General features: G+C 51.1%; 1 protein-coding gene across 1 annotated transcript in view; it reads left to right on the top strand.

Moving 5' to 3' along the window:
* Positions 1-24895, top strand: part of JPH3 (junctophilin 3) — a 97260-nt gene that overhangs the window by 33927 nt on the left and 38438 nt on the right. Inside the window, exon 2 of the mRNA XM_037040219.1 lies at positions 5335-6112. Coding sequence (XP_036896114.1) covers positions 5335-6112 — 778 coding nt within the window. The remainder of the gene's footprint in view (positions 1-5334; positions 6113-24895) is intronic.

Raw genomic sequence — 24895 nt, 5'->3', positions numbered from 1 at the left:
ATTTTAATCACTTTTTAAAGTATATTTTATTGATTATGCTATTACAGTTGTCATAGTTTTTCCCTCTTTGCCTCCCTCCTCCCGGTAGCCCCTTACCTCCAGCCATCTCCCTGCTTAGTTCATGTGCATGGGACACATGTGGAAGTTCCTTGGCTTCTCCATTTTCTTTTTTTTTTTTTTAAGATTTTATTTATTTATCTTAGAGGGAAAGGGAAGGAGAGAGAGAGAGAGAGAAGTATCGATGTATGGTTGCCTCTCATGCGTCCCCTGCCAGGGACTGGGAACTGGCCTGCAACCTAGCCATGTGCCCTGACTGGGAATTGAACCGTGATCGTGTGGTTCGCAGGCCCGCGCTCAATCCACTGAGCTACACCAGCCAGGGCGGCTTCTCCATTTTCCATACTGTTCTTAATCTCCCCCTGTCTGTTTTGCTCCTAGCAATTATACTTCATAATCCCGCCCATTTCCCCCATTCTCCCCCTTCTCCCTCCCAGCTGATAACCCTCCAAATGATCTCCATACCTATATTCTGTTCCTGTTTTTGGTTGTTTGCTTAGGTTTTTTTTGTTTGTTTTTAGATTCAGTTGTTCATTGTTGTGAATTTGTTGCCTTTTTAATGTTCACGGTTTTGATCTTTTTTCTTTTTTAAAAAATATATTTTATTGATTATGCCATTACAGTTGTTCTAATTCCCCCCTTCATTCCCCTCCACCCTGCACACCCCCTCCCCCACCATTCCCCCCCTTTAGTTTATGTCCACATGTCTTAAGTTCTTTAGATTCTATATTTCCCCTACTATTCCTGCCCTCCCCCCTGTCTATTTTCTACCTACCATCTATGCTACTTATTCTCTGTACCTTCTCCTCTTCCCACTCTCCTGTTGCTAACCCTCCATGTAATCTCCATTTCTATGGTTCTGCTCCTGATCTAGCTGTCCTCTTAGTTTGCTTTTGTTTTAGGTGTGGTTGTTAGTAACTGTGAGTTTGCTGTCCTTTCACTGTTCATATTTTTTATCTTCCTTTTCTTAAATAAGTCCCTTTAACATTTCATATAATAAGGGCTTGGTGGTGATGAACTCCTTAAACTCGACCTTATCTGAGAAGCACTTTATCTGCCCTTCCATTCTAAATGAAAGCTTTGCTGAATAGAGTAATCTTGGATGTAGGTCTTTGGATTTCATGACTTGGAATACTTCTTCCCAGCCCCTTCTTGCCTGTAAGGTCTCTTTTGAGAAATCTGCTGACAGTCTGATGGGAAGTCCTTTGTAGGTGACTGTCCCCTTATCTCTTGCTGCTTCTAGGATTCTCTCCTTCATTTTAATCTTGGAGAATGTGTTCCTTCTTGGGTCCAAGTTCTTTGGGACTCTCTGAGCTTCCTGGACTTCCTGGAAGTCTCTTTCCTTTGCCAGATTGGGGAAGTTCTCCTTTATTATTTGTTCAAATAAGTTTTCCACTTATGGCTGTTTCTTTTCCCCTTCTGGTACCCCTATAATTCAGATGTTGGAACATTTAAAGACGTCCTGGAGGTTCCTAAGCCTCTCCTCATTTTTTTTGAATTCTTGTTTTTTCATATTTTTCTGTTTGGTCATTTTTTTCCTTCCTCCTGGTGCACTCCATTGATTTTAGTCCCAGTTTTCTTCCCATCGCTATTGGTTCCCTGTGCATTTTCCTTCATTTCATTTAGCATAGCCTTCATTTTTTCATGTAATTTGTGACCAAATTCAACCAATTCTGTGAGCATCCTGATGACCAGTATTTTGAACTGTGCATCTGAGAGGTTCGCTATTTCTTTTTCTCTTAGAGTTATCAGCTCTGGGGTTTTGAGTTCTTCTTGAGCCATGTTTGGGACTGTTCACACCTGTTACGTATGAGGACCGGAGCCCTTGGTGTTCACCAGGGTGGGGCAACTCAGTCACTGGGATGTGATGCTGTATGTGGGAGCAGGGTCCGAGAGGGGCAATGGTGGTCCCCTCTGCTGCTTCCCACTGCTGGGGTCTGCGTGGTCTGTCTCACTGCTCGCTCCTTTGCTCGTTTATCTGTGTGCAAATGTGTGACTGCGGCCAGCCTGCTGCCTTGCGCCTTCACTGGGTCTGCCCATTGCTACCCCATACCTGGGATCCGCCAATGGCTGCCTGCTCCCCTGGGTCAGTCGGTGGATCTTTCCTGCCCGACCCTGCTCTGCCTCTGGCTCCACCCCTCTTACCAGTCTGGCTGAACGGTTAGTTGTTGTTGGACTTCCGTATAGTTCAATTTTCTGTGTTTTGGCTGCGTTTTTGTTACTGAAACTGTTGACTTTAAACTTGGTTGTGGGAGGAGGAACAGTGTTTCCACCTATGCCCCCATCTTGGCAGAAGTCTGATCTTTTTTCTTAAATAAGCCCCTTTAACATTTCATATAATAATGGCTCAGTGATGGTAAACTCCTTCAGCTTTACCTTATCTGGGAAGCACTTTATTTGCCCTTCTGTTCTAAATGATAGCTTTGCTGGACAGAGTAATCTAGATTGTGGGTCCTTGCTATTTATTTCCTTGAATACTTCTTGCCAGCCCCTCTTTGTCTACAGTTTCTTTTGAGAAATCAGCTGATAGTCTTATGGGAAGTTCTTTGTAGGTAACTAACTGCTTTTCTCTTGCTGCTTTTAAGATTCTCTCTTTATCTTTAACCTTTGGCATTTTAATTATGATGTATCTTGGTATGTTCCTCTTTGGGTCCAACTTGTTTGAGACTCTCTGTGTTTTCTGGACTTGTATGTCTATTTCCTTCACCAAATTAGGGAAGTTTTCTTTCATTATTTTTTCAAATAAGTTTTCAATTTCTTGCTCTTCCTCTTCTCCTTCTGGCACCTTTATGATTTGGATATTGGTACTTTTAAAGTTGTCCCAGAGGTTCCTATGCCTGTCCTTGTTTTTTGAATTCTTGTTACTTCTTTCTGTTCTTGTTGAATGCTTATTTCTTCCTTTTGTTCCAGATCATTGATTTGAATCCTGGCTTCCTTCCTTTAACTGTTGGTTCCCTGTGAATTTTTCTTTATTTCACTTACTGAGAATTTCATAGTATTGCATTTCTTTCTTTCTTTTTTTTTTAATTTTTTTAAAAGATTTTATTTATTTATTTATTTATTTATCTTTAGAGGGGAAGGAAAGGGAGAAAAACATCAATGTATGGTTGCCTTTCGTGCATCCCCTGCTGGGAGTTGGCCTGCAGGGAACCGGCCTGCAACCCAGGAATGTGCCCTGACTGGGAATCGAACCTCGATCCTCTGGTTCGCAGGCCCGCGCTCNGAATTCTTGTTACTTCTTTCTGTTCTTGTTGAATGCTTATTTCTTCCTTTTGTTCCAGATCATTGATTTGAATCCTGGCTTACTTCCTTTAACTGTTGGTTCCCTGTGGATTTTTCTTTATTTCACTTACTGTAACCTGCATTTCTTTCTTTATTTTGTTGTTGTACTCAGTGAGTTCTGTGAACATCTTGATCCACCAGTGTTTTGAACTCTGCATCTGATAGGTTGGCTATTTCCATTTCATGTAGCTCTTTTCTTGGGGTTTTGTTCTGTGCTTTCATTTGGGCCACATTTCTTTGCCTCCTCAATTTGGCAGCCTCCCTGTGTTCTTTGTATTAGATAGAGCTACAGTGACTCTCTATCTTAGTAATATGGCCTTTGTAAAAAAAAAGGCACTTGTAAATTTTGTGTGGCAGAGCCGTAGGCAATCGCTATGGCAGGGCAACCCACTTCACCGCTTCATGGCTGTGTGTTGGGGGGGGAGGGGCACGGAACTTAGAGAGGGGACAATGCCTGGCTCCTGGAGTTTTGCCTGGCACTCGCCCCATTTCCAGTCACTTCACCCACTTTCTGTATGCAATTGACAGCCTTCCAGCTGCTGCCCTGGGGGTTGCTTATGGTTTAAGACTGTGCCGGCCCTTAAAGCAGTGAAAATCCAGCAGCTTCTTCTGTTGCCCCCAACCCCCACTGGTTTTTATAGCCAGAGGTAATGGGGATCTTTTTTTTTCCCAGTGCTAGAACCCTGGGCTCTGTGGTCTGGGCTGGGATTGCTTGCCCCCAAGGTATCCCTCCCAATTTTTATCCACCACTTGTGAATGTGGGACTGTCCGTTCCGCCACCTTTCTATTCCATCTCTGTGACTCCGCCCCTCCTACCCAGCTGGATGAATGGGGCTTCTTTAAATCCTTGGTTGTCAGACTTCCATACAGCTCGATTTTCTGACAGTTCTGAGTGTTGTGCTTGAGAGCTGGTTATAACTCTTTATGTTTGCACAAGGAGGCGAAGCATGTCTACCTATGCCTCTACCTTGACTAGAAGTCCCCCATTTTAATCATTTTTGAGAGCACAGTCCAGAAGCGTTCATGACATTCGCTGTTATGCAACCATCACCTATACTTTCCATCATCTAAAACAGAAACTCTGTTCCTATTAAACAGAGTTTTAATGGGGAAACTCCCCATTTTCCCTCTCCCAGCCCTGGCAATCACCATTCCATTTTCTGTCTTTGTGAATTTAACTACTCAGGTAATAATAAACATAATTATAGAAGTTTTGCCTTTTTGTTTCACTCAGCATAGTGTCCTCGTGGTTCATCCATGTTGTAGCATATGCCAAAATTTTTTCCTTTTTAGGGGCAGATAACATTCCACGCATGGATAGATCCCACTTTGTTCATTCATTCGTGAGGCAGTGGGCATGTGGGTTGTTTCTTCCTGTTGGCTGCTGTGAATAGTGCTGCTATGAATGGCAAATATCTCTTCAAGTCCCCACTTTTGATTCTTTTGGGGATAGCAGGTCTGCCAATTTCAACACCTTACGGTCTCCAAGCACTTAGGTCCCCATGCAGTTAAAGGTGTCCCCAACAAATGCTCTTCCAAACTCTTCTTGAATGCCTCTGGCAATGGGGAAGTTACTACCTGCAAGGCAGCCTCCTCAGTACTCCGTGTGTAGCCCAGATCTGTGTCCCTGTAGCTGCCGATGTGCTGCTTCTTTCTTCTCCCAGTCTTTTCTGGGGTGACCTTCTGCCCGTGCATGGGGGCAGCTCTCCAGTTTGCTCTGGACTCTGTGCTCCTGTCTGTATATCACAGACTATTAGGCCTCTCTTCCCCTCCCCAAATTCTAAGGGAGAGAATAAAATGCAACCATGGGAAGCAGCATGGACGTGTCTTTAAAAACAACCATTGGTGGTACAAATTGTAAAAATGCACCATGGCCTGTTAGTTTCCCCAAGTTGTCCCAAGACAGAGGGGACCGTGGAGACCCTGTCCACCATATAAGGGGCCCCTCCTCCATCACTGTCTTGGGAGCTCACCTTGTCTCCTTTGTCTCCACAGGAACCTACCAGGGCCAGTGGGTTGGAGGCATGCGCCAAGGCTATGGTGTGCGGCAGAGTGTCCCCTATGGCATGGCGGCAGTCATCCGCTCGCCCCTGAGGACGTCCATCAACTCTCTGCGAAGCGAGCACACCAACGGCGCTGCGCTGCACCCGGACGCCTCCCCTGCAGTGGCCGGCTCCCCCGCCGTGTCCCGAGGGGGCTTCGTGCTGGTGGCCCACAGTGACTCTGAGATCCTCAAGAGCAAGAAGAAGGGGCTGTTCCGGCGCTCGCTGCTGAGCGGGCTGAAGCTGCGCAAGTCAGAGTCCAAGAGCAGCCTGGCCAGCCAGCGCAGCAAGCAGAGCTCGTTCCGCAGCGAGGCTGGCATGAGCACGGTCAGCTCCACGGCCAGCGACATCCACTCCACCATCAGCCTGGGCGAGGGCGAGGCCGAGCTGTCGGTCATCGAGGATGACATTGACGCCACCACCACTGAGACCTATGTGGGCGAGTGGAAGAACGACAAGAGGGCGGGCTTCGGTGTGAGCCAGCGCTCTGATGGGCTCAAGTATGAGGGCGAGTGGGCCAGCAACCGGCGGCACGGCTATGGCTGCATGACCTTCCCCGACGGCACCAAGGAGGAGGGCAAGTACAAGCAAAACATCCTTGTGAGTGGCAAGCGCAAGAACCTCATCCCGCTGCGCGCTAGCAAGATCCGCGAGAAGGTGGATCGGGCAGTGGAGGCAGCAGAGCGGGCTGCTACCATTGCCAAGCAGAAGGCGGAGATTGCGGCCTCCAGGTAGGAGAGTGCAGAGGGGGCACGGGGCGGCAGGGTGGTTCTGAGTTGCCAGCTGGGCCCGATCTAGTCAATCACACTGCCTGGTTAAAGGCCTATGCTGGCATTTCTCAAACTATGCCTTTTGGAACCCTGGGGTTCCTCAGAGGTTCTCAGAGGTGAGGCAAGAGGTTCTGGGTCCTACAGCCCCTCCTCCAATAGAGCAATATCGCTTTTGTCTGTTTACATGCTGGCGTTTAATGTCAAATCTTGATGAATAAAGGAGTGGGCCATTCTGATAAGTTGCATAGGACGGTGCCGGCAAAGAGAAAGGTGCACGCCTCCGTGGCCACATTCTCAGCTGGGCACAGAGTGCCCAGCATTGCTCAGATGTGGAAGGAGGGTGGAAGCTGCCCTGGCCACCTGGCCTCCAGCCCAGATGGTCCCTGGGCGCTGGGAGACAGCTGAACAGATTGGCTGTAGGCTCCAGGCAAGCCTTGGTACCGTAGGCCAGCAGCTGTTCCGAATGGGTTGCAGGACTTACTGAGTTTGGGGTCAGCAGGGCTGCAGGACCCTGAGTAGTGAGTCCGGAGTTGACGTGGGTGGGCACCATGTTGGATTTTGAGGTATCTTTGGTGTTGGTGCAGGGATAGGGGTTTTAGAGCTGGAAGAAGGGGTGCCCAGGGACTTTCCCCCTGGGAGCGGCTGTGGTGAGCACATAAGCCTGGATCTGGCCCAGGTGGGGCTGTGGACCGCAGGAACGGGGCAGGTGCCTGCCACGGTCAAAGGAAGTTGTCCTGTTGGGACCCCACAGCTGTCAGGTCGCCACACTCCTGGCCTCTACAGGAGCGATTCCTGCCTGAGTTAACCAGGAGCCCCCACCGTCTGTTTGCTTTCCCGGGTCAGGCTGGGGGCCTGAGGGTCCTGGCACCTGGGAAAAGGGTCTGGGGACTGCTTTAGGTCCCTTGGCGTGCCCAGGCCGGAGCTTCCAGGACGAGTGTCTTTCTGGATGATTCTGTGTTCTCAGCCAGGGGCAGGCTAGAGTTACTCGAGGAAAGTTCCCGGCTCAGTTGCGCTCAGGCCTTCCCAACCTCGTCACTTAATTAAAATGTTAGCCCATTTGGTTCTGGTTGTCAGTGACCTTTGATCCATAGTGAAAGGACAGAAATGGTGGCTGCAGTGTGTTGGCAGAATATCTGCCACTCATAGCATCTGAGGCTTTAGAGGGAGACGAATCCATTCCAAGAAGCTGACAGAAAAATGGCATTGCTCCCCGAACACCGAGGTCAGAATTGCTGTGTCCGCCTCCTGTCCACCCCCCAGAAGTGTCCAGGTGATAGAAATAAATAGGAGCCGCATTTATGACTACTCACCTGGTGTTGTAGGGTCAGATGAGGCTCATTTTTTTCCAATTGAAATGTAATACTTGCCCCACACAGAAAACTTGGAAAATGGGGTGTGAAAGAAAAGCAACGTGGGGTCTGGTCTGATGTGTCACCAGAGACTCTCACTGGCATTTTGCCATATTTCTTTCTTTTCAGTGATTTTTTTTTTTACCTTTTGTATTATGTTTGTTTTGTTGACGTCAGTGGACAAGAAGTAGTTACAGAGGCAGGGCATGGCATCGTCAAAGATTCGGGGCCCTGGCAAAGTGGCTCAATGGGTTGGAGCCTCCTCCTGTACACCAGAAGGTCGTGGGTTCGATTCCTGGTCAGGGCACATACCTAGATTGCAGGTTTGGTCCCTGGCTGGAGCGCGTGTGGGAGGCAACTGATCGATGCTTTTCTCTCACACTGATGTTTCACTCCTCCCCGCCGTCTCTCTCTCCCTCTGTCTCTCTCTCTCTGAAATCAATAAACATGTCATCAGGCGAGGGTTAAAAAGAGGTTTTGGGTGCTGGTGACAACTCCCGGCTGGCAGGCAGGTTAGTCCTCTGCTGAGGGCACAGAACTGGTTTGATTTGAGTCCGATGACCAGGCAAATTTGTTAGGACTGAGGAGTTTCCTGACAAACCCCACAGAAGTTGGGGGTGCTTGTCTCATGAAGGAGTGAGGTGGTGGTGTGGGCAGAGCTCGGAGTCAGCACACCCAGGGCGCTCTACTCAGGTCGTTTTTCAGCGTTTCTGAGCCCTTGTTTCCTCATCTGTGAAACAGGAGTAATGGCACCTGCCTGCCCTGAAGGCCTGGGATCTGAGACAGCCCCCTCCCGGGCCTGGGGCCTCTGCGCTCCTCCAGGCGGGGAGAGTGTGGGGTTTCATGGGGCTGATCGATGAGCAGCGTGGACCAGAAGAAGGCCGGGTGCTGGGCCGGGGGGCAAGAGGGGCACAAAGAAGTTTGGGCAGCTCGTGACCTGTGGTGCATTGGCCAGCCAGCCCCAGTGCTCCCGTGTCTCCTGGGGAGGCCTTGCCATGTGTTACTTCATGTCAGGGGCAGGGGCACTGGGTGAAGGAGGGGAGAGGGCTAAGTCCGGGTCACCGGAGTGGCCAGCCCCTGGGCTGTGGTCGGGGAGGAGTAAAGTGGGTTCCTGATTGCATCTATCTGCTACACTTGGCGCTTTGGAGTCTCGCCCCCTTGAGAGAACCAGACTGGCTGACGGGGTGTCCCACTCAGCACATACACACACCCCACACGATGCAGACACACACTCTCATAATCACCTTCGCAGCACCACACACACGGCTCGGACCCTCACATACACATTCAGTCACGCACACGGAGACATGGGCACTGTGGGAGGGGCAGTGCATAGCCTGGACCTGCGCAGTGCTGGGGGGGGTGCAGCCCCGGTGCCCCTTCCATCACCTCCTAGATGGGTCTCCCAGGTCATGGAACAAAGTTGGAGTCTAGCGTTTAAAACATGTCTGAGAAGAGAGCAAACCTCAGGTGGCATCTGGAACGGCTTCTCAGAGTCTGAGCTCCTGGAGCCTGCAACCCACGTCCAGCCTGGGCCCATCACTGCCGAGTTACCTGGGGGAGAGACTTACCTCTCTGGGCCAGGTCTCCCATGGAAGGATGGGAGGGGCAGCACACAGAGCCCTCAGCTCCTGTGGGGCCTGGTGTGTTCCATTGCCCTCCCCAGGGCTCTCCTGAGCCATGCCGGCCCCTCCCACCCTGCTGTCCCCAGCCTCACAGGGAGGTGGGTGTGTCTGCACATCCACAGATGCCACCTAGTCCTGCTGGCCTCCTGGTGCCCCCAGGGTTGCTCCTTGGAGGCAGAAAGTGACAGTGTCTTCAGTTACTATGATGGGGTTGAAAATGGGCCTCGTTCCAGGCTGCAGGTGGAGCTGCGCATCCTGCATTTTTTCAGAGGGCTTAGATTTGAAAAGAAGGAGGAGGGAACAGAGGCTTCATCCTTGCGAGTGAAGCCAGCAGATGGATGGCTGGACCGGTGTCCCCAAAGCCCCAAGGCCCACCCTCCACTGGAGTGTGAAAGTGGCCCCATGGGGCTGCAGAGTGGCTGGTCCGGGTAGACTCTGGTCACCGTCACAGCCAATAAAGAGACCCCTGGGGGACAAGGGAGCTGTGACCAGCAGGGCATGGGCTGCTGAGCTGAGTCAGAGAGAAATGGTTTGGTGTGTCCTCTCAGAGTGCCCGGGGCCTTCCCTGTGCTCCCGGGACAGGGACACAGTCTTTCTCGTTAAACGGGGTTGCACAGAGTTTGCATTCTGAGAGGTGGTCCCATTCTCTCCACGTCACAGAGTGGCCCAAGGCCCACAGCAGCCAAGGGCCAGGGACCAGCAATACAGATAAGGGGGAGCCGGGATGCCTCCTGGGGCAGTGTCTGCAGCAGGTTCTGAAGCCCCCGCACTCCCCACCCACACCCACCCCTCCCCTTGCACACGCTGGAATTGCCTGGGGTGCTCAGACACATGCTGGCCATCCCGAGATGCCAAGTTCCTGGGCTGCAGAGCCCTTCAGATCTCTCCAGGTGATTGTCAGGTGCCCCCAGCACCCTTGGGAGGTATGTAAAATGCAAATGGCAGGGCCCCGCCTCCAGAGCTTCTGATTGGGTGGGTCTGGGTGTGGGCCTGAGAACCTGCATTCCCGAGGACTCCCCATGATGCTGGCACGGCTGGGTCGAGCACCACCGCTCTTCTCTCACAGGAAGCCACAGGGGAGAGGAGACACTCACAGATGTGCCTGTGACAAAGGCGGAAGGTAGAGGGTGCCTTGGCAGAGTCTTCAGGGTGAAGGGCAGGTGCACAAGGCTGGTTGGTCTGGGTGAGATGAGATCAGAGCAGAGGGCGCTGCCATCCTTCACCCATGACATTCTCCTGTAGAGTCCTCTGCACCCATTGTGGACCCCCGTTAGTGATGGGCTGTGATGTACCCCATTCTGCCCTGTCACTCAGCCAGGCTAGTCAGTCAAGGCAGACTGTGGCCTGTTTGCCCCACCCCTTCCGTCCTCCCTGTGGTGGCCCTGGACATTCAGCAGCAACCTGGGTTGATGTCTCAGGCTTGAGAAGGTGTCTGACACCTCGCCCAGAGCCGTGGGAGAGAGCGCTGGGGCCCAAGGGCTGTGTCTGCCCAGGGCCAGGCAGGGTGTGAAACGCATTGGCTCGTTGGACCCTGTGGCCCTGTGAGAGTCGGGGGGGAATCTGGTGGTGTTGCGTTGGCTGGCCTCCCTTTCTCTGCTCCCTCTGTGATTTGTCTCAAATGTTACTGTGGAAAGATGTCAAAAGGTTTTGCAAAGTGGTAAAACTGACTGGAAGAGGTGTTTATTCTCATGCACTGACCCCCATTCTGCTGGAACATGAACTTCCCCGGCCAGGGGCTCAGTGCGGTCTCTGGAGCCTGGGAGGGTGTCTGGCTTAAGGGCTTCTGGTCTGTGCAGTAGTTCTATTGTGAATGAATGTGTAACTGCTTAAGCCCCACTTTCTTTCATTGTTGGGACACCAGCTACTTCCTTTGGTTCTGGGAACCTAGAGGCATGGCAGTGACCATGGCCATCTTGGAGCACAGGGTGACTGGGTCAAGTTCACAAGGAGAGGGGGTTGTGACAGCTGAGTGACCAGCTCTTTCCAAGGGACCATGTGATCCTGCTTGCCCCTTTGGTGCCCACAGATTCTCGAGGGTACGAGGTGGACCCTCCTGGGTCCAGCAAGGCAGCATCTTCCACAAAGTTCGTGGGAGAGAGGACTGTGTGCTCCTGAGGTTTAGCCCGCAGTGCCTGGGCCCAGACACCCCACAGAGGTGGTCCAAGTCCTGATGCACTGGTGTGCTCTGTAGCTGTAAGCGGGTTGCTGACTTCACAGAGGATGGTGCAGGTAAACTTCCCCGGGGTCCTGTGTTGTGGGGGGTCACACGAGATGGTGTATGTGCAGTGTGTAACACAGCGCCCAGGTGTAGCAGTGTTTGCGAAGGGTGAAGGTGAGGATGAGAATTCACTGTGTGCAACCCCCCACCTCCCGGAGGTCCCTGCAGGGGACCAGATTGGCTTCTGAACTTGCTGTTCAGGTTGACTGGTGGCTGGAGTGGCGGGGGACAGGTAGCCAGAACACATCGGGCAGGGTGGTGCTCCAGACGCCCCACATCTCCACCCCCCACTTCTTGGCCTGGCTTTCCTCTGGCACTCAACCTGAAGCCTAGAGCTTGGAGCCAGCTCTGCTTCCTGGGAGCGACCGCCTGCTGTGCTTGGGGCTGAGGAGGAGGTGGACGTGGTTGGAGGGCTTTTCCACGACCTCTTGTTCCCCTGGGAGCAGCGCCCGACGAACATGGGTGTGCAAGATGGAGGCAGGGCTGGGCTAGGAGGCCCAGGGCTCAGTCTGTCCTGGTGGGGGCAAGAGCCTTCCTGGAGCTGGCCGGTGGAGGAGGGCACCTGCCCCTGCGCACCGAGGCCTGCTGGGTCGTCATGGCAGTTGCAGGGCTGTCAGCTGACACCCTGTCTTATGATGCTTTGCTGAGTGAGCAGAATCGCAGGCAGGTGCAGGCAGGAGGGACCCTGATAGGCATTGAGACGGGAAATGACAAATTCTTGGCACACTGACAGCCATTCCTCCTCCTGCAACCATGGCAGGCATGGCTAATTGATTGTTGCACTCAGATCCTCCTGCTAGGCAGGTAGGCTCTCCGAAGGATGGGGCCATCTCTGCCAGCACGGTGGGAAAGCGGGCCCAGCTGACAGTGTGGCCGAGAGCCAGGCCCCCTGTATTACAGGGCAGCACCAGGTCTCAGAGCTGGGGCTAGACCTCATGCTTGGGGTGTCGCCTCCCGCCCTACTCCACATCTCAGCCCCTTCAGACCTGGACCAAGTTCAGGGGCCCCCAATAATGAATATGGGGGTGTTGGCTGGCTCCCTCCAAATGTTCCTTAAAAACAGCATTGTCGCAGGAATGGGAAGGATTTGGTGTGAAAACCTCAAGTGTGGCCTGCTCAGGGAGGGGCTTCCGAATGCGTAGCCAATTCCTGAGCACCTGCCATATGCCAGGCCCGGAGCTGGTATCTCTGCTGCCAGGTCTCGGGGCACCCTGCCTATTTGCCATCAGCTGTGCATGGCGGCTCCCCTGCTTCTGTGACTCACAGACCCTCAGCAGGCCCGACCCAGAGCCAGGTGCAGGGAGACCTGCCCAGAGCCCAGGGTCCAGGCAGAGCCCGTCACCTGCCAGAAGATTTCCTGGGGCTTCCTGACTAGAGCATGTTTGCCTTTCAGAGGAAACAGGACCTCTGAGGGTCCAAAACTGGGGGAGGGGTGGTATTTTTGGTTTAAAAATATTATTAAAATGATAATATAGTCTTGTAAAATATTAAAGCAGCCAAACAGATTGGTATGAAGTAACTGTGTCCCACCAGGATCTGCTGCTGTCCTCACAGAGAACGACAGTCTCCTCAGATGTTTCTTCAACTCATGTTCGGACTCGTACGTCACCCCTGCGTGATTTCCTGTTGCAGTGATGGAGTTGCACTGTCCGTGGTGTTCCGTCCTTTGTTTTTCTTTTCTCCTTGCTCATATCAAGGACGTCTTTCCATGTCGGCAAATCCAGACTTGTAGGTTTCTCTCTTGGCTACTTGATGCTATTGCTCCAACCCCTCCTCTGTCTCTGGACGGGTCAGGAGCATCCGGTCTTTCAGTCTCACACGCCAGGCGGCAGAGACTACCCTTGTCCACGAGACTTCGCTCCTGGGTGGGTGCGTTTGCACCACAATCCCCCAGAGCAGGCACTGCTGGCTGAGAGATGGGTGCATTTGAAGCCTGTGGGAGATGCTGCCACCTCGCCTGGCAAAAAGGCTGCCCCAGTTTGCCTTGTCTGGGAGGGAGGCCTGCAGGAGGACCGGTTGGGGTGGCCTTGACCACTGCTGTGCCCTGTGGGGTTTGTCCCCGAGGCAGGCAGATAATGGCCCCCAAAGAAGTCCATGTCCCACTCCCTGGAATCTGTGGCAGTCACCTTCCATGGCAAAAGGGACTTTGCAGAAGTGCTTAAATTAGGGGCTGGGAGATGAGGGGATTATCCAGGATTATCTGGTGGGAGGTGAGTGTAGTCCCAAGGGTCCTTATTAGAGGTCAGAGTCGAAGAAGCAGCTGGGATGACGGAAGCAGAGGTTGGAGTGATGTGGCCACGGGCCAAGAATGCGGACAGCTTCCAGCAGCTGGGAAATGGGGGACACCGATTCTCCCCCGGAGCTTCCAGAAGCAAACAGCCCTGCCCACACCTTGATTGCAGCTGCAGCAGATTCGGTTTGGACTGCTGAGCCTCAGCGCTGGACGGTGATCAGTGTGTGTTGTTTGAAGAGTGTGGGGGGACTGCTACAGCTCCACGGGAAACCCGTGCCTCCACGTTCTGGCTGGGAAATGGGGCATTTCACTCCCGCCCCCCTCCCTGTGTTCCCAGTTGTCCCCCTCCAGAATGGGCATGCCTGTCCCCTTCCTGCCACCCACCCCCAGGTGGCCTGCTCTGCAGTCGAGCTTCCAGGCCCTGTGGGATTGGGCCCTCCATGCAGGGTGCAAGCAGCTTCCTGCCTCTGGGGAGGGCCCACCACACGTCACACCAGGCGACAGCCATCTGTTCGAGCTCTGCCCTCCGCACATAAGAAACAAACAAACAAACAAACAAAAATGGAGACGGAAAGACTAGGGAGTGGGTGCTGGATCCTGGGAAATGCCCAGGTGCAGGGCCAGCTGAGGACTTGGTTGGTGTGAGGAAGTTGCTGCCTCAGGGCCAGGTGTGCCCACAAACCTCGGGTTCCATCCCAGAGATCCAGGAACTCCTGACCTTGGCCTTGTGTCTAACATCTCTACCGTACTTCTTGGGGGCTGGCAGGTGTCAGGGCTTGAGACTTGGGGAGCCAGCCCCTGCCCCCACCTCCACCGCCTCTGGTCCTTGCCACAGGGTGTCTCACCCTCAGGCATGGGGTCAGAGGATGCAGACTGTCAGATGCGATAAGATCTGGCCCATTTCACTCCAAGCCACTTGTTAGACGGAATGCACAGAGCCTCTGACTCACCCACAGGCAGCTTTCCCACTTGGCACTCGCGAGGCACCTTGGGTGATGTGGGGAAACTGGGAGCCGGCCCCAGGCTGGCTGCGTCCAGGAGAGCCCTGGGCCAGAGGGCCCGGGGCCTGGCGTCGGCGCAGGCGCCATGGAGCTTTTAATCTGTCCTCCCCTGAGCTCCCTTCTGTGTAAGACAAGCTGTCGCCTTTTTCAAGGCCCTAGGAAAGGGACCCTGAAATGGACTGGTGATATGTCCCCAGACTTGGTGACTGCAGCAATCTTTCCTGTAAATCTAATCCTAAACCCTCCTGTTGCAACTGGACCCATTTCTTCTCCATCTTTGAAAGAAATGGAGAAGGGGAGCTGCTGTTCTTAGCTCTCTGGCCACAGGCAAGGTAAGTAACTCCCCGGGCCTTCATTTTCAACTCTGGAAAATGGGTTGAAGATAGTGTGTGTCCAGTGGGGCTGTTGTGAAGAGTAACAATGTCTCAAGGAAAGGCAAGGCCTCTGATTCTGGTTCCCATGGTGTGTTAAAGCAGGCAGGGAGAGGCGTGGAGAGGACTCCCCAGACCTCAATTCCTGACAGCCACCAAGCCTCAGTTTTCCCACCTGAGTGAAACAATGCACTCAGTACCTGGGACAGCCCTATCCCCACTGGTCAGATCTGAGAGGTTTGTTCAATATCATTTAAGTTCATTTCAGTCCAGCAGGAAGCGAAGGTGGCTCGGTAGGTTTGCACCTTTGGTCCTGATTTCTCTCCTCAGTACGAGGCCCACGCCCTTTGCCCTGTGCCTTCTCGGTCCTCCCACGGGAGGCTTTGGTCCATGAAACGGGACGGCAGCAATGACGTGCCAGCCCCACACTGAGGCCTGGGGAGGCTGTGTAGGCTCGTCCCTCTGTACTCCTTCCTGCCAGTGCTGTGAAATGCCCTGGGAAGGGACCATCCTCCCTCCCCCACCCCACCTCCCCTGGGAATGAAGGACCCTTGGGATGACTCAGACGCATGAGCGAAAAATAAGTGATTACTTTAAGCCACCTACCTCGGGGGAGGGGAGTTGTTATGCAGCATTATTGTGCAAATAGCTGACTGATACAGAGTTCAGTGGGTGTCGGAGGCCAAAAGGAGTGTTTTCACTGTGTTCGTCCCCACACACCATGGGCTCCAGCCACACGGGGCCATTGGCCCATTGTGAGACACTCCTGATCATCTCTGCGTGAGGGTCCTGGGGCTGCCATAGCAAAGGGCCATGGACTTGGAGGCCCAGAGCCACAGAAACTCATTCTGTCATAGTCCCGGAGGCCAGACATCCAGAGACATCCAAGGTGTCAGCAGGGTTGCTTCCTCCCGAGGCTTTAGGGAGGGACCCTTTCTCCCTCTTCCAGGTCTTGGTGGCTGCAGGCTTTCCTTAGCTTGTGGCCTCGTCACTCCTTGTGGTCTCCTCATCACACAGTCTCTGCCTGTGTTCTCCTGTGGTCTTCTCCTTGTGTCTTCTCTTCTTATAAGAACACATCATTGGATTTAGGGCCTATTCTAATCTAGTATGAACTTACCTGAATTACATCTGTAAAGACCCTATTCCTTTAAACAGTTTTTTTTATGTTGTTGATTATTAGAGAGAGGAAGTGGGGAGAGAGAGAAACATCTGTTTGCTGTTCCACTTATTTATGCGTTCGTTATTGAGTCTTGTATGTGCTCTGACTGGGGATCAAACCCACAACCTTGGTGTACTGAGATGATGCTCTAACCAACTGAGCTACCCACCCAGGACAAGACTCTATTCCTAATAAAGCCATACTCGGAGGTTCCCGGAGGATGTAAATTTGGGGATCCATTCAGCTCACTATACTTGGCACACTGCCCCACAGCCAGGCTGTTCCTGTGGTTGTAAATGCCTTTCTTTCTGTTTCTCCATCTCAGCTGCTCTGCAAATCCAGATGTTTCTGCATCTGGAGTCAGGCCTGCCCTCCAGAGAGCATGGATCAGAACTTGCTCACCTGGACAGCCCAGAGTCAGCTCAAGCCTCGTAGCCCACCCTCCCTTTCCCGCAAATTTATTCAGTTTTCAGGTTCGCGCATGCTCATACATTATGCCCCCAAGCTTGTGGGCATTCCTCCAGTTTTCCTGGCTTTTTGCTGAGCATGAATTTTCTATGAAAAATGACCTACACAAGGCGAGTATGATGTGATGGACTTTGCAGGTGGTTTGGGGAGATGGAAGAGGGTGTTATCTCAGTTACTAAAAGAATCTGCCACTGCTTAGAGACGTCTCTGTTCCCCAAATGCCCCCGCCACTCTTCCCAGGTGAGGTCCAGGCTTTGTCTGGTATCATTCTCCCTCCCCATCCCACCCCCCACCACCCAAGATTCTGCCTAAAATGGCCATTTGCCTCCAAACACCCCTTAATGGGTTGGTTCTGCTGGGTCATTTGTCCCAGGTCTCCCTCCGCCAGCTGTCTCATGCCCAGAGAATCACACCATTGGAGCGTTGAAGTTACGGGTTAAACCCTACTGGCCTGGAGGCAGGAGGGAGAAACAGAGCAGGTGTGAAAGGAGCGAGATGGGAAATGGGAATGTCTGCGTAAGCACCTTGCCTAGCTTAGTTTCCATCGTTTCAAGATCTACTTATGTTGTATAACAGAACCTCTAAATGCATACTGGTAGGTGTTTTTGGAGACTCGTTTCAACCACTGAGGTTTTCTCCAAACCTACGTCTGTACAATGTGATCCGACTGCGTTGGTCAGGACTCAGTTCAAGCTGCAGGATCACAGCTCAAATGAGCTCAAGCACAAGGCCCTGCATTGGCTCTCATTCTCAGGTTGGCTCAGGCGCAGCGGGGTCAGGGTTCAGGGAACATCAGAGCTCTGCCTCTCTCTTCCTCTGTGTTAACTGCATTCCCAGCAGCTTCTGTGCAGACACTGTTGGGAGATCAGCAGGTCTGTTCCTACAGAACCCTTACAGCTCTCAATCCTGGAGGGGGGGAAGTCTTTTCTCCCCTAGCACCTATATAGAAATGATCCCGAGCCCTGGCTGGTGTAGCTCAGTGGATTGAGCGCGGACCTGCGAACCACACAATCGCGGTTCGATTCCCAGTCAGGGCACATGCCTGGGTTGCAGACCAGTTCCCCACAGGGGACTCACGAGAGGCAACCATACATTGATATTTCCTTCCTTCTCTCCTTCCCTTCCCCTCTAAAGATAAATAAAATATTTTTTAAAAAAGAAAGAAATGACCCCGAAAGGCTCCACTGGCTCTTTGGAGTCACCTGTCCACTCCCTGTGCATGAGGGATGGGAATTTGTGATTGACCATGCTGGGTCATGTGCCCACCTCAAGTGGGAGGGGGTGAGCAGAGGGCAGACACCCCCACGGACACCCTACTGGGACATGGAGTCAGGCAGGGTTAGTCCCCAATGGGGGACACCAGGCACACAAACCTCAGAAGGGGGTGGTATAGAGATTCACATAACTCTTGTCTGTGAGAGGAAATGGAAGTGCCTCCATCACTTTCTTTTCCTTGAGATACAGGCACATACCATAAAAACCACCCTTACAAAGTGTGCTCGCTATTTGGTGGTTTCTGGTGCAGTCACAGAGTCGTGCAACCATCACCACTAGCTACGTCCAGAACATCCACCAAAGAAACCTGTTCCCCACTAGCAGTCACTCCCCCTCCCCCTCCCCCTCTCCCAGGCCCTTGCAGCAACAAATCTACATTCCCCATGAATTCGCCCGTTCTGGACATTTCATATAAACAGAATCACACCATAGGTGACCTTTTGTGTCTGGCTTCGCTCCCTCCGTGTAACGTTTTCCAGGTTCATCCAGGTTCATCCATGGGCAGGTGGCGTGTGTCAGAGCCTCGTCCCTTTTCTTGGTTGTTCTACTGCACTGTGAACAGGCCACCTTTACTTCCCCATTCATCACTGATGGGCGTGTGGGTTGTTTCCACCTGTGTCTGTTAGGAATAACGCTGCTATTGACATCCGTGCACAAATTTTTGTGTGGACATGTGTTTTCAGTTCTCTTGGCTGTCTCCCTAGGAGTGGGATCGCTGGCCCACACAGCAATTCTAGCTCCAACTTTCTGAGGCACCGCCATACTGTTTTCCACATCGGCCGCCCCATTTTGCATTCCTATCAGCTGGGTGGGCGGCTTCCAGTTTCTCCAGATTCTTGCAGGTGCAGTGGCGCCTCCTTGTGGTTTTAGTCTTTGTTTCCCTGGTACTGAGTGCTGTTAAGCATCTTTCACGAGCATGTGTGCTTGTTGGCCATGTGCACCTTTTTTGGAGAACTGTTGGCAACTTGGGTTTAAATATATATGTGTGTCCTCTTTACTGTCACCTGCATTTGCTCTACTCTGACTGGCAGACTCTGAGCCCTTGGCCCCATGACACTATCCTGGGAGAGGAGTAGGGTTGGTCTGGGGGCAGACCTGAGATTTTCTGCTGTTGTCCCCAGGGAGACTTGGTCCCTTTTGCCCCAAAGCCCTGGTGAACTCTTTTTTCAAAGCAGTTAAGAGCCCTCCCTGGCTTGGGTGCCTCAAGACTATGAAGCCGCTCAGACCCCGACCCCTTCCCGAACCTCGGACGCCCACCCAGGCACCTGGGAAGGCAAGAGGATGTCTTTCCCACATCTCACCTTGGCCTCCCTGGGCCCCACCCCCTCTTCCCCCGAGCCCCCACCCCCAGCCTGGATTCCTAGATTGGGAGGATACTGTAGGTGTGAGAGTCCCAGCTCGGCCACTTGAGCCTCAGTCTCCCCACCTGTGGTAAATGGATAAGAACACCCGCTTTGAGGCTGGTGAGAGCACAGTACTTATCATGGGGGGCTGGCTGGGGGTGAACAGCGCCCTCAAAATTCACGTCCGCCCAGAACCTCAGATGTGACCTTTTCTGGAAATGGGTCTTTGCAGATGTAGTTAAGATGAGGTCATATTAGAGTAGGACAGGTGTCCTTCTAAGAAGGCCTTGAGTCCTTGTAAGAAGATCGTGTGAGGATTCAGGGACACACATGGAGAGGCAGATTAGAGGGATGCGGCCACAAACCAGGGGGCACCTAGAGCCCCCCAGGGGATGGAAGAGGTAGGAAGGACCCTGCCTGAAGTTCTTCCATTTGAACTCACCCATTTCATGTCCGTTTGCTGCAGGGCCCCGGGAAACGGTGCAGGCCCAGACAGACCTGGGCCTGTGTTGGGCACAGTGCCTCCGCTGTTTGCATTTTACTCATAGCCCCACACCTGCAAGCTATGCAGGGACATGTCATACCCTCTTCACAGGGACCAGGGTCCCATGGGGCCATTCTCTTGACTTGGACAGATTCATCACTTTCTCTCTACTTTGAAAATGGCCTTGAGTAGGTACATACCTGGAACAACAAGGAAACTTAAGGCAAGACCAGGCTCAATTTTCTCTCCATCCCGCCGGTTGCTGGGTCCAGCGTGATCATGCAGGGCCAGCTCTGGGCCCGCCAGCCTGGTCCCCTTCTCCCTCGAGCATAGCTAGCGGCGTCTCCCAGCCTCCCTGTGGCTGGGTGGCCCCCTATGCTCCACAAGAGGAAATGACCTTCCCCCCTGGGTTCTCAGCTCCCCAGACACACCTGGTGACCTTGGAAGCCAGGGAAGAACAAAGGCTCCTGGGTCCTGAGGCACCACCACCTGGAGGAGAGCCGCTGCCAATGAGGAATATTCATTTATTAAAACAAAAAATGCTTTTAACTGTGGTAAAATACACATGTCATAAAATTCACCACCTCGACTATTTTTAAGTGCACAGTTTAGTAGTGTTTGAATACACCTGTGATGTTGTGCGGCCATCACCACATCCGCCCACAGGACTCCTCACCTTTCAGAGCTCTGCCCCCGTTAACTGCTCCCTCTGCATCCCTGACCCCGCCCTGATGGCCGTCGTCCTGCTTTCTGTCTCGGCTGACTGCCCTAGGTAGCTCCTGTGAGTGGAATCGTAGTGTTTGACTCCTGTGACTGGCTTATCTCCTTTCGCTTATTGTCCTCAAGGTTCACCCGTGTGGTGGCATGTGTCAGTGCCTCACTCCTTTCTGGTGTTGGATAATCATTGTCTGGAGGTGCAGCAGTTTTTTCCCATTCATCCTTTGGTGGACATGTGGGTTACTTACACATTTTGGCTGTTGTGAATAATGCTGCCATGGACATAGGTGTGCCACTTACTTTTACCAGGTCTGTCCAGAAAAAGTCCAGCCATTGTTAATATAACAAGAACAGTCTGTGCCACATCGATGTAACCTGGCAGCCACGGAGAGTGCATGTGTGAACCGTGACCACTCACTGTACTAGTCATTGCGGGCAGTAGATGCCACTGAGTGAGCACGTGTACTGTGTAGCTACTGCACTGACGATGACTGAGCAAGACTTCTGGCCAAGATGGAGGTGTAGATAGACACACTGTGCCTCCTTGCACAACCAAAATAAGGACAACAATCTAGAAAAAAATAGCAACCAAAACTGACAGAAAATTGAACTGTATGGAAGTCCGACAACCAAGGAGTTAAAATAGACACATTCATCCAGACCAGTAGGAGGGGCGGAGTTGGGCAGCCAGGCACAGAGGGATCACAGCAAAAAAAGCAGTAGCACAGGGTGCACAAGGCAGCAGCTGATGAACCCCAGGTGCACAAGATGGCAGTGGGTGGACCCTGGGCACGCAGGTGGCAACTGGCAGACCCCGGGTGCGGGACAGCAACAGGCAGACCCAGAAGGTGGCGATTGTGAAGCAGAGCACAGTGCGTAGGGTGGCTGGCTCACTGGGCAGTCTTGCATTTGCACACAGATAAACCAGGGAGCGAGACAGACCACATGACCCAGGGCTCCAGTGAGGGGAAATAAAGCCTCAAAACACCAATTGAAAACACCCGTGGGGGGTGAGGTGTCAGGAGAGACTCCCAGCCTCACAGGAGAGTTCTTTGGAGAGACCCACAGGGTCCTAGGATGTACACAAACCCACCTACATGAGAATCAGCACAGAAGGGCCCAATTTGCTTGGGGGAAGCAGCGGAAGGGACTGAAATCCAGGAGAGAGCAGAGCAAGCGTCATTGTTCATTCACTCTTGGACCCCACCCCCAAATATAGTGTCACAACCCAGCGACTGGGTTGCCTTGCCCTGGTGAACACCTAAGGCTCTACCCCTTGTGTTCAACAGTTGCAACAAGACAAAAAAAAATGGCCCAAATGGAAGAACAGATCAAAAGTCCAGAGCAAATACAACTAAGCGGCGAAGAGATAGCCATACTCTCAGATGCACAGTTCAAAGCACTGATGATCAGGATGCTCACAGAATTGGTTGAATTTGGTCACAAATTACATGAAAAAATGAAGGCTATGCTAAGTGAAATGAAGGAAAATGCACAGGGAACCAATAGCGATGGGAAGAAAACTGGGACTAAAATCAATGGAGTGCACCAGGAGGAAGAAAGAAACAATCAAACAGAAAAAGAATGAAGAAATGAGAATTTAAAAAAAAATGAAGAGAGGCTTAGGAACCTCCAGGACATCTTTAAATGTTCCAGCATCTGGATTATAGGGTACCAGAAAGGGAAGAGGAAGAGCAACAGGTGGAAAACTTATTAGAACAAATAATAAAGGAGAACTTCCCCAATCTGGCAAAGGAAAGAGACTTCCAGGAAGTCCAGGAAGCTCAGAGAGTCCCAAAGAAGTTGGACCCAAGAAGGAACACACCAAGGCACATCACAATTACATTACCCAAGATTCAAATGAAGGAGAGAATCCTAGAAGCAGCAAGAGATGAGGGGACAGTCACCTACAAAGGAGTTCCCATCAGACTGTCAGCTGATTTCTCAAAAGAGACATTACAGGCAAGAAGGGGCTGGAAAGAAGTATTTCAAGTCATGAAAGGCAAGGCCCTACATCCAAGATTGCTCTATCCAGCAAAGAATGAAAGGGCAGATAAAGTGCTTCTCAGATAAGGTCGAGTTTAAGGAGTTCATCATCACCAAGCCCTTATTATATGAAGTGTTAAAGGGACTTAGCTAAGAAAAAGAAGATAAAAAATATTAACAGTGAAAGGACAGCAAACTCACAATTATTAACAACCACACCAAAAACAAAAACAAACTAAGCAAACAACTAGAACAGGAACCGAACCACAGAAATGGAGATCACATGGAGGGCTATCAGCAGGGGAGTGGGAGGAGGAGAGAGGGGGAAAAGTACAGAGAATAAGTAGCATAGATAGTAGGTAGAAAAGAGGCAGGGGGAAGGCAAGAATAGTATGGGAAGTGTAGAAGCTAAAGAGCTTATGACATATGGACATGAACTAAAGGGGGGAATGTGGGTGGGAGAGGGTGTGCAAGATGGAAGGGAATGAAGGGGGGGAAATGGGACAACTGTAATAGCATAATCAATAAAATATATTTAAAAAAAAACAAAATGAGCGAGTAGAGCAATGAATCTGCTTCAAATTTTGCATGAAACTTGAACATTTCTCAAGAAGGTCCTTAGTGGAGATGAATCGGGGGTCTACAGCTGTGATCAGAAAGGAAGGCCCAGTCGTCCCAGGGGAAGTCACCTGGTTCTCCCCTCCCAAAGAAGGCACGGTGAGGTCGCAGCGAGATTGAGGCCACGTTAACTGTGTTTTTTGTTTGGGAAGGTGTTGTCCATCACGAGTACACCCCTCCAGGCCAAACAATTAATAAGGAGTGCTACCTACCTCAGTGTTCTTCATTGGTTGAGAGATGCAACATGATGAAAATGACTGCAGCTATGGGCAGCTGGTGATTGGCAGCTTCATCATGACAACACACCCACTCATGCATCTTGTTTCATGCAGTTTTTTTGCAAAACATCAATCAACTACGTGACAGCCCCCCCTACAGCCTATATTTGGCACCCTGCAACTTCTGGCTTTCCTGAAAACTAAACTCACCTTTGAAAAGGAAGATATGTCAGGCTATCTATGAAATTCAGGAAAACATGACAGGCAGCGGATGGCAATTCCCACAAAGGATTACGCAGAGTGTTTTGAACGGTGGAAGAGATGCTGGGAGAGCCATGTGAGGTCCCAAGGTGCCTACTTGGAAGGGGACTGAGGCATCATTTTCCTATGTACAGTGTTTCTGGTATCTTGAATCTTCTTCAACAAATGGGTCTAGTTTTCAGAGCACCTGGCTAGATGCTTTCTGGACAGACCTTTTTATTCTTAATTTTATGTGTACTCTGTATTATGGGCATTTTCAATCATATACAGAAGTGAAGAGAAGAGTCTAATGAACACCACAGGCCACTTGGCTTGAACCATTAGGGGCTCATGACTCACCTTGTTTTTCTGAACCCTGACCCACCCCTCCCCTTAAAGTTACTGTTTTTTAAAATATATTTTTTATTAGTTACGCTTTTACAGTTGTCCCAGTGTTCCCCCCTCCCCCCAGTACCCTCATTTCCTCCAACAATCTCCCACCTTAGTTCATGTCCATGGGTCATGCATATAAGTTCTTTGGCTTCTCCATTTCCTATACTATTCTTAACATACCCCTGTCTATTTTGTGCCTACCAATTTGTACTACTTAATCCCTGCACCTTTTCTCCATTCTCTCCCTTCCCCTCTCAAGTAATAACCCTCCAACTGATCTCCATATCTACAATTCTGTTCCTCTTCTGCTTGTTTGCTTAGTTTTTTAGATTCCATTGCTGATAGTTGTGAATTATTGCCATTTTAATGTTCATAGTTTTGATCTTTTTTCTTATATAATGCCCTTTAGCATTTCATATAATAGTGGCTTGCTGATGATGAACTCCTTTAGTTTTACTTTGTCTGGGAAGCACTTTATCTGCCCCTCAATTCTAAATGATAGCTTTGCTAGACAGAGTAATCTAGGTTGTAAGTCCTTGTTTTTCATTACTTTGAGTATTTCTTGCCAGTCCCTTCTAGCCAGCAAAATTCCTTTTAAGAAATCGCCTGACAGTCTTTTGGGAATTCCTTTGTAGGTAACTAACTGCTTTTCCCTTGGCGCCTTTAAGTTTCTCTCTTTATCTTTAACCTTAGGCATTTTAATTATGTGTCTTGGTGTGGTTCCGTTTGGGTCCATCTTGTTTGGGACTCTGTGTTTCCTGGACTTGTATATCCACTTCCTTCACCAAATTAAGGAAGTTTTCTTTCATTATTTTTTCAAATAATTTTTCAGTTTCTTGCTCTTCCTCTTCTCCTTCTGGCACCCCTATGATTTGGATGTTGGTATGTTTGAAGATGTCCAGAGGCTCCTTAGCCTATCCTCATTTTTTAAAATTATTTTTTCTTCTGGCTGTTCTTATTGAATACTCTTTTTTTTTCCTTATGTCCCAAATTGTTTATTTGATTCTTGACTTGATCCCCTCCACTCTTGGTTCCCTGTAGATTGT

This window comes from Sturnira hondurensis, unplaced genomic scaffold (genome assembly GCF_014824575.4).
Source record: "Sturnira hondurensis isolate 20B ecotype Veracruz unplaced genomic scaffold, ASM1482457v3 Scaffold0002597, whole genome shotgun sequence".
NCBI lineage: Eukaryota > Metazoa > Chordata > Mammalia > Chiroptera > Phyllostomidae > Sturnira > Sturnira hondurensis.
This window is presented reverse-complemented; position numbering and strand designations above follow the sequence as displayed.